The 10,356-nt window shown below is 21.7% G+C and overlaps 2 protein-coding genes across 2 annotated transcripts; both read left to right on the top strand.

Annotated features, from left to right (window-relative positions):
• Positions 1-1,118: 1,118 nt before the first annotated feature.
• Positions 1,119-2,917, top strand: PmUG01_09017100 (prefoldin, putative; the record flags this gene model as incomplete). Its single annotated transcript, XM_029004852.1, has 5 exons — positions 1,119-1,285; positions 1,631-1,735; positions 1,927-2,034; positions 2,505-2,559; positions 2,888-2,917. The coding sequence occupies 5 exons, from the start codon at positions 1,119-1,121 to the stop codon at positions 2,915-2,917; spliced, it is 465 nt and encodes a 154-aa protein (XP_028861500.1).
• A 1,273-nt stretch (positions 2,918-4,190) lies between these two features.
• RAD51 (DNA repair protein RAD51, putative) lies at positions 4,191-5,243 on the top strand (the record flags this gene model as incomplete). Its single annotated transcript, XM_029004851.1, has 1 exon — positions 4,191-5,243. One exon carries the CDS (start codon positions 4,191-4,193, stop codon positions 5,241-5,243), a length of 1,053 nt encoding a protein of 350 aa, XP_028861499.1.
• Between the last annotated feature and the right edge of the window lie 5,113 nt (positions 5,244-10,356).

Below are 10,356 nucleotides of genomic sequence, written 5' to 3'. Positions count from 1 at the left end.
GGGGGAAGTCAAAGTGATGAGATTGCGCATATATTCCGTTTTTTGCTCCTTGCAATAAACGGAAATTCTCCTCACCCTATACATTATATATGCCTTCCTCTGTATGTCCCGCCCTTCTTGATGCTCCGTTTGCTGCTTTTTTTACAGCTCTTTTTATTTTTAACACTATGTTTGAATATCCTTTACATGCATTGTTTGTATTCCTATTTGGCTTAATTTTTTATTTTAAAACGTTGTTCTTCATGATTGTCTCTCTTCGTCCCATGTTAATTTTGATATAAATTTTTTTTTTTTTTTCATATAAGGTTTCTTGTTATTCGGCACTTATTACCTACGTCAGATGGTTTTATTTCGTTTTATTTTAATTTTATTTTCCACATTTTTACTGCATTCTTTGCTACAATTTTGCCATATTTTTTACTTCAAATTTGCTGCATTCTTTGCTACAATTTTGCCATATTTTTTGCTTCAATTTTGCTGCATTCTTTGCTTCAATTTTGCTGCATTCTTTGCTTCAATTTTGCTGCATTCTTTGCTTCAATTTTGCTGCATTCTTTGCTTCAATTTTACCGCATTTTTTTGGTACAATTTTGCTGCAATTTTTTTGTATACATTTTGAAATTCTTTTACATCTCGCAGCTACATTTCGTAATTAATGATCCTGTTCAAAGCCCACTACTTTTATACGATGTACAGTTTTTTACTTATTGTTAAAACATTTACTTTGGCATTATTATAAAGTTTATTATTATTATTTTTTTTACGTTTTATTGTAAACTTTTTTATGAGATAATCCGCAATTATTTTACTATTTTTTTAATTTTTTTGAAGTACCAGTTATAATGTTTCGGAAAAATTAAAAAAAATTTACATTTAAAAATATCAATTAGAAAGGAAAAAAAAAAAAAAAAGGACAAAAAAAGGAACACTATATGATAAACGAAAGCTCAGCTGAGTGGACAATTCTCTTAACTCATAATAAGAACAAATGAATGAAAAAAAAAATAGTTGACATTACGTTGTTGCAAATATTACGTAAAGTTGTAAGAGCGTTTTTCCTTTCTTCTATTAATTTTTCTTCTTTATAAAATATTCTCGAATTCTAAAATGCTATAAAGATGAATTTGTATGATGCACTAGGAAATGCTGCATTAAGTGAAAATAATAACGAGGATTTCAAAAAATTAATTCTTAAAAGTGAAAGTTTTATTGATGATGTTTTACATCAACAACTAAAAGAAAGGCAAAAAAAGAGAGATGACATACTTCAAGACATATTTGATATGTAAGAGCAGGAAATTATAAAAAAGATAATTGTGGCACGTGATGAATAATTCGCACCTTTTATTTTGTTTTATTTATTTATTTATTCATTTATATGTATATATATATATATATATATTTTAGCCATTTATTTGTTTATTCTTCATTATTTCAATGTATATTTTGACAAATTATGAAAAGTGTAATTTTTTTTCTTATAATAAAAATGAGCCAAATTTATACAGATAAACAATATATATTCTTATTACACATTTAGTGTTGATACTTTATGCTTTGTGCTTAAACCCCAGCGGGTATTTTAAAAAAAAAATTTCCTAAACAACACAAAATATTTTTACTTGTCCAGGGAAATACTAGTCGAAAATCTCAAACTGTTTATCAACATGAAGGATCAAAAAGAAATAGAAACGCTTACACTACTAGGTTGTGACAGTTACGCTTATGCAGACATGTAATTAACCGAAAAAAAGAACAGCTATTAATTATTACGTTGAACCTTCGTCCTTTTTTATTAGTGTGTATGTGTTTATGCGTATGTATTTATATATGTATATATATATATATATATATATATATATATGTATTTTTTTTATTTTTCGAATGCGTTATATGTCTTTTTTTTTTTTTTTTTTTTTTTGATAGAATAGACAAGAACAAAATTTTCATACAAATAGGATATGAATTCTACTTAGAAATGCCTCTAGAAGATGCCATAGTATTCTTGAAAAGGAAAATAAATCTTTATGAAGAGTAAAAGATAAAAAAAAGAATGTCACATATGTCATGAATGATACATCATACATTATATATATGTATATGTATATGTATATGTATGTATATATGTATATGTATATGTATGTATATATGTATATGTATGTATATATGTATATGTATGTATATATTATATGTATGTATATATTATATGTATTTATTTATTATATGTTTGTATTTATTATATGTTTGTATATATGTATATGTATGTATATATGTATATGTATATGTATGTATATATGTATATGTATGTATATTTTATATGTATGTATTTATTATATGTATGTATATATTATATGTATGTATTTATTATATGTTTGTATTTATTATATGTTTGTATATATGTATATGTACGTATACATTTATATGTTTGCATATATTTATTTTGTTATATCTCGTTGTGGATCTCCACGTAGTTACATGTATAGTAACCTTTTTGCTTCTTTTAGAAAACTGGTCTACTGGAATAAACAAATATCACGAATTAAAGCACACATACAAATAGTAATTAATACCAGAAAACTATTTGATTTTGTATTATCTGAATTTTCAAATGATTTATTTTAATATGATGATATTTTAACTATTCGTATTTTAAAATTTTAAAATTGTATTATTTTAATATTTTATTATTTCATTATTTTAATATTTTATTGTTTTATTGTTTTATTGTTTTATTGTTTTATTGTTTTACTGTTTTATTGTTTTATTATTTTAATATTTTATTATTTTAATATTTTATTATTTTATTATTTTAATATTTTATCATTTTATTACTTCTGATTGTATGTGCATATAATAAGGTCATCTTTTCTTTCCTTTTTTCCCGCAGTTAATGAGAGCTCTTTCAAATTTGGCTTGACATAAGTACCAAAAAAAAAAAAATAAGGCTCCTTTAAAATATGCCTTAATAAGATTACAATTTCTCGGCGTGATTATACACCTTTTCAATGCTTTTCCATTTGTTAAAGAAAACTAATTTTTACACAAATATAGTTATTAAAAGAAACACATTTAAAACATAAAGATAGCTAATTTGATATACACATTTAAGGATCCTGCACACTTTAAATTTTATATAAAATACATGTGTGCGTATTCAGTACAACCGTTATGAATAAATTTTATAACATAGGTAGCCATACAGTTATTTAACTTCCATTTGTATTCATTTTTATTTTTTATGCTTTACATAGCAATTCTATCCTTAACAAATTACAACGTTATCATTGTGTTAACGTGTTTTACTTCTTTTCATTTTTTCCATGCACGATAGAAGTTTTTCAGTATTTCATTAAGCGCATAATTCAGTAAGTCAATATTTTAAAATTATTGAACTTTTTTTTTTTTTTTTTTACCAAAAATGCATGAACATGTCATAATTTTTACTAATTATTATGAACGGCTAAGAATAATACGAATCCTTTTCAGAAAAAAACATGAAAATTTTGCAAAAAGATGCATAAATTATATTTCAATGTGCAAAAAATTAAAAAAAAAAAAAAAATTCAATCGAATTTGGAACTTTGAAATACTTTTTCCTTCTTGTTTGTTTTCTTATATGTTTTTTATTTCAATTTTTTATTTAATCTTTTTACTTTTCAAGTTTATTTAATTTTGATTGATTATACTATTTAGTACTTTAATTATTTAATTGTACGTTTTTAATTTCACTTCATGTATATATACTAACATCTGTTTAATTTTTTTTTTTTTTTTTTTTTTTTTTTTTTTTTTATTTATATATACGTATATATAATTGTGTATTTATAATTGAGTTAAAAATTAACACACCTTTTATCATCAATTTGATAATAATAAAATAATTCATAAATTTCTTGAAATAAAAGTAGAATAAAGAAAAAAAAAAATACACATGATTCCTTATATGATAAAAAAAAAAAAATATATATATATATATATAAGTATATATATATATAAAATAAAATAAAAGAGTTAGGGAGAAACCCCTTCACGCCCGATAAAATATGAATATATCTATTAATTTTAAGCGTATTAATTTTTTACGAAGGATAAAATATGAACTCTAAATAAATTTTATTTTTTATTTATCCTTTCGTATATTATATTGTACTATATTATACTGTACATTTTCTTTTTGGTTATGTCTAACAATGAAACCAGCAAACGTACAAGAAGAAATAACCCATAAAATTTCAAATACAAGTACTGAAGTAGAAATAGAAGATGAGCCATTTTCCTCAGGGCCATTAAAAATAGAGCAACTATTAGCAAAAGGATTTGTAAAAAGAGATTTAGAATTACTTAGAGAAGGTGGGCTACAAACAGTAGAATGTGTAGCATATGCTCCTATGCGTACATTATGTGCTATAAAAGGTATAAGTGAACAAAAAGCGGAAAAATTAAAAAAAGCATGTAAAGAGCTATGTAATTCAGGTTTTTGCAATGCAATTGATTATCATGATGCAAGGCAAAATTTAATAAAGTTTACAACAGGATCAAAGCAATTAGATTCATTATTAAAAGGAGGTATAGAAACAGGGGGAATTACTGAATTATTTGGAGAATTTCGTACAGGAAAAAGTCAACTGTGTCATACATTAGCAATTACATGTCAATTGCCAGTTGAAAAATCAGGAGGGGAGGGGAAATGTTTATGGATAGACACAGAAGGTACTTTTCGACCTGAACGTATTGTAGCTATAGCTAAAAGATATGGTTTGCATCCATCAGATTGCTTAAACAATATAGCATATGCTAAGGCATATAATTGCGATCATCAATCAGAGTTATTAGTAGATGCAAGTGCAATGATGGCAGGTACGAGATTTGCTCTAATAATTGTCGATTCAGCAACAGCTTTATATAGATCTGAATACATTGGTAGAGGTGAACTAGCTAATAGACAATCTCATCTATGTAGATTTTTAAGAGGATTACAAAGAATGGCAGATATATATGGAGTTGCAGTTTTAATAACTAATCAAGTTGTGGCAAAAGTAGATGCCATAAGTATGTTTGGTGGTCAAGAAAAAATACCAATTGGAGGAAATATAATTGCGCATGCTAGCCAAACGCGTTTATATTTAAGAAAAGGAAGGGGTGAAAGTAGAATTTGTAAAATTTATGATTCTCCTGTTTTACCAGAAGGAGAAGCCGTATTCGCTATAACTGAAGGGGGTATAGCGGATTATGAAGAAAAGTAAGGTGGCCCTATATAAAGATATAGACGTACATACAGACATATATACATAAATTTACGCATATATATACATAGATACACGTATACACATATACATACATAAATACATATAAATATATACATATATACATATATACATATATACATATATACATATACATATATACATATACATATATACATATACATATATACATATACACATATATACACATACATATAAACATATACATATATACATATAAACATACACATATATACATATACATATATACATATATTTATGTATATATAATGTTAATAAAAAAAAATTTTGTTCCTCTTTGGGCTTTTGCACAAATTAGTATCTTTTTATTTATAGAAGCGAATTTATGCATACATATAAAATTCATATATATGTGTGTACATATATATATATATATAAATATTTATGTAATAATTATTTTTAATGCATATTTGTACAGTTGTTCAAGTAGCTCATTTTATATGTATTTCATAACAAAAATAACTTTGAATTTTATGTAAAATTTTTATGCTTATAAATTATCTGTTTTTTTTTCTTTTTTTTTTTTTTTTTTTTTTTTTTTTTTTTTTATTTCTTCTTTTAAGTAAAAAAAAAAAAAAAGTAAAATAAAATAAAATGAAAAGTGGATTATACACACAAAAACTTTAATGTTTGTTTGTTTTATACATGAAATAAAAAAGAAAAAAAGCCATTTTGCCTTCATCTTTTACTAATAATTAATTTTTTTTTTAATAACATTAAAACATTTCCACCCCTCATTTTTTGGTTGTAATAACATTATTAATAAAGTAATATATAGAAAGAACATAATAACAGAAAAGTGCAATAAATATACATTGTAATGGAGCAACCTATTCTTAGTTCAATGTGTTAAACGTACACATCTGTACAGATGTGTGTATGTATACATATAAATAAGCATATTTATACATATATGCGTACACAAAAAGGATACCTAATTTTTTCTTCCCTTTTCATGATAATAGTACAACATGCAATAAGAAATATTTTATTATGATATCATTTGTAAAGTTAAAAAAAAGTTAATTCATTTCGAGTATTTAGCTGTAATCAAAACATTTTTTTTTTTTTATGCTATTTAAATTTATAAAAGTACGAAAAAAAAAAAAAAAAGGATAAATGAAGGCTGTTTCATGTGTATATGCATTTTATTGGGGATAATAATGCCCATTAGAAAATTGCAAAAAGGGTAGTACAATAAATTTACAGGAGGAAATAAAATATTCGGAAAATGTTATTACCTTTCCAAAATAAAATGTTAAAACAAATATTTAAATTAAAAAATAAAGAAGCAAAAAATATGAACATACAATGGAAATTAACGTATTTTTTTTTTTTTTTTTAGTAAAAAATCTTTATATATACTTTTTTAACATTATTATAAGAATTTTTTTTTTTTTTTTTTTTTTTGTGTATATGTAATAAAAATGCTATTAATAAAATATTCGTACATGAAAAAAGGTAAGAAAATACATTCATTATAATACACACGTATGTATATATATGTATACATGCATATACGCTAATCTTTGCACAAAAAGAGTTATTTCATGCTTGATGACTTAAAATGCCGCTTATATATAATACATACGCTTTGTGTACAGTATATGTATGTATTTCAATATATACGTTTTGTTTAATTATACTAATTTTTTCATTACTGTATTTATAATTACATATGATATCATTAATAAGTATATACATTTATACTTACTATTTTTTTACAGAAACGTTTGATATATTATATATATTCTGCGCTTATTTGAATGATATAACACAAAACATTTTCAAAAGGCTTATAAATTTATTTAATTGTATAGTTTTATTTATTTTATTTTATTTTATTTTATTTTTTTTACTACGGATGAAAGCATTCGAAATAAATGTAATATGCTCTCTTATAAAGAATATTTTAAAAGTATTTTTTCTTTTTTTTTTTCATATTACTTCAAGATAATATAAATAGAAGGACAAAAAAATTTGTACTTCAAAAATAAGCGTGCACAATAAGTTGAATGATAATTTAATATTATTACATGCACTTTTATTAATACATTTTTACATTTATATATAATATTATGTTCACATATGCATATATACATATATACATTATACATATATATTTATATATATATATATACATATTATATATATACATATATATATATTAATGATAGTAAAAATTAATGTTATATATAAATACGTACATAAATACATATATATATATATATATATATATATATATATATATATACATAAATACATAATATATTGTAAAAATAGTCATGTATATATACGATGATTAACCTATAATTAAAAAAATATATATATATATATATATATAATAAATATTTAAGTGTATATATACATATATATATATATTATGCATATTTCTTTTATATGAGATTGTAAAATATTTTGCAATATAAAAATTTTTCAGGCAAAAATTAAATATTCAAAAATGAATATTTTTATGTATTTAATAAATATGTAAATTTGTTAATAAAATATATATATATATTTTTTAATTTTATATTTATATATTATATATATTTATATATTATATACATTTATATATTATATACATTTATATATTATATATATTTATATATATTATTTATAAAAAATACATGGAACAAAAAAAAATATATATATATGTATATAATAAAAAACAAAAATTTTAAACCCCACAGTTATACATATATTTATATATAATACGTATGTATATATATATTAATTGTATACATTTTACGATATAAAGGAAAAGAAAAACGAAAATTTTATAGAGAATTTTTGAAACATAAATAATCAGTAAATAAAGGTGAAAAACGAAGAAGGCGAAAAATAAGTAATAAAAAAGCACAAATGTATATATATTTATATATATATATATATATACATGTAGTGGAAAAAAATTTATGTATATACAAATAATATATATTTATCCATTTAAATACACTTATGTATATGTTAATTATTATATTAAAAATATATTATCAATATATAGACTGCAAAGGAATATATAAAATATGTATATTTTCTTAAAATAAGTAATTATTTATGTTACATATAAAAAATTATATGCCCAATGAAATGTAGATAATATAGTATTATATAATTATTCATTATACAATATATTTAATGTATTACATATTATAAGTGTATGTATATATATGTAATAATTATACTTTTTTCTTTTTTTTTTTTTATTCATTTATTTATTTATTTTTATATTTATGAAATAGGAACAATTAACGGAATTTGATTATTTACGCACATATTATATGTTTATTACTTGCTTAAAATATTTTGTATTAACGTGTTTGTATATATTCTATATGTTCTAATGTTTGCATGTTTATTATGCTTGAAAACATATCTTATTTATTTTGACAAGAAAAAATTACTACAAAGGCATGAAGGAACTTGTCACATTTTTTTTTTTTTTTTTTTTTTTTTTTTTTCTATTTATATAGGGATTAATTCAGTTTTACATCGTATATGAGTCTAAGTATTTAACACACTTTTTTTAATTATTAAGTTATACCATATATATATATATATATATATATATAATACTTATACATATATACGTGTTAAGTATTCGACAGTGTTGTAAGTGTGTGTTAAACTCGTGTTAAGACGCATATTGTTATAGTACATAAAAAATAATTTTGTAACATGTTGATGATTAAATATATGTACACTCCTATTTATAAAGGTATGCTTGTCAAAGAATATCGTTTCTGTTTTTCCAGTTTACGCATATATTTATAAAGAACATATGCACATGTATATATATACACACATACATATATATATATATATAGTTGCCCATTTTACCGTTGAGTATTTTATGTGTATATTGAACGTTATATTTTTATATGGACAAACATAAGTAAAAATATATAGTGAGGAATATAAAAGAAATATATTATATTTACACATATGCAATAGAAGTATTATTTACACGCTGAAAAATACTTTGAAGAACTTATTTAGGAAAAAATAATTTTAAAGAATCATAAGATTGGAAAAGCATTGCATGAATACGCTTATGTTTATATATATATATACAAAAGTTTATTGTTTTATTTCATATTATTGTATTTTATATTATTATTTTTTTTTTTTAATTTTTACGTAAAAAGGTTTAAAATATTTATAGTTTTAACAAAAAAACGGCTGTCAACACGAGAGAAATAGACGACATTACACCGAATATTGAACAAATTATCAATACACGTGCCAGTATGTTTTATATGCAAATTTTATAATTAAAACGTATAATTATATATATGTACATGTACAAATATATTTAAAGACTTATAAACAGAACACATATCCATCGTTAATTTATACTACACCACTTATGCAAACGTACATTCGTATAATAAAATATAATTTTTAGTTTTATAGTTATTTATAGGAAATACTGACACGTGTATATATATTATATGTGCATGTACATGCGTAAACATATGGAGATTTTATGTTTTTACGATTTTACAATTTTAAATAAATAAATAGAACATTTAATTTTTTTCATGTATGTATATATGTATGCATATATGTATGTATTTTTATTTCCCTCTATTTTTTATATTTATTTTTTTTAATTTATTTTAGTTTTAATTAATTTTATATGACCTAATTATTATATATAAGACACATGTTTTATGTACACATACGATCCTTACATAGAAAAAGTTTAAGTGAAAGAATTTACAAATATATATTATTTTAAAAAATTCTGTTCATGTTATTTTTAAGAAAGGAGAATAGTTTGTGTTATATTTTGTGTTGTTTATTATCTTTGTTAAATGCAATGTATTTTAAATAGACTTCTATGTTATTGTAAAATATTTTACAGCTATAGGGTAAATTACATAAAATAGTTATATATACTTATTTATATATATTTATTTATTTGTGCACTACTTATAATGTGAACCTAACTATAATATATGGTACTGTGTTTTCCATGTAAATAAATTTATATAAATTCTCATTTTTATATTGTTTTTATTTCATCGACAATATTTTTTCATCACGTATACATAATATTGTA

Source organism: Plasmodium malariae (genome assembly GCF_900090045.1).
Source record: "Plasmodium malariae genome assembly, chromosome: 9".
NCBI lineage: Eukaryota > Apicomplexa > Aconoidasida > Haemosporida > Plasmodiidae > Plasmodium > Plasmodium malariae.
Note: the sequence above shows the minus strand (reverse complement) of the source record. Positions and strands in the feature narration are given on the sequence as shown.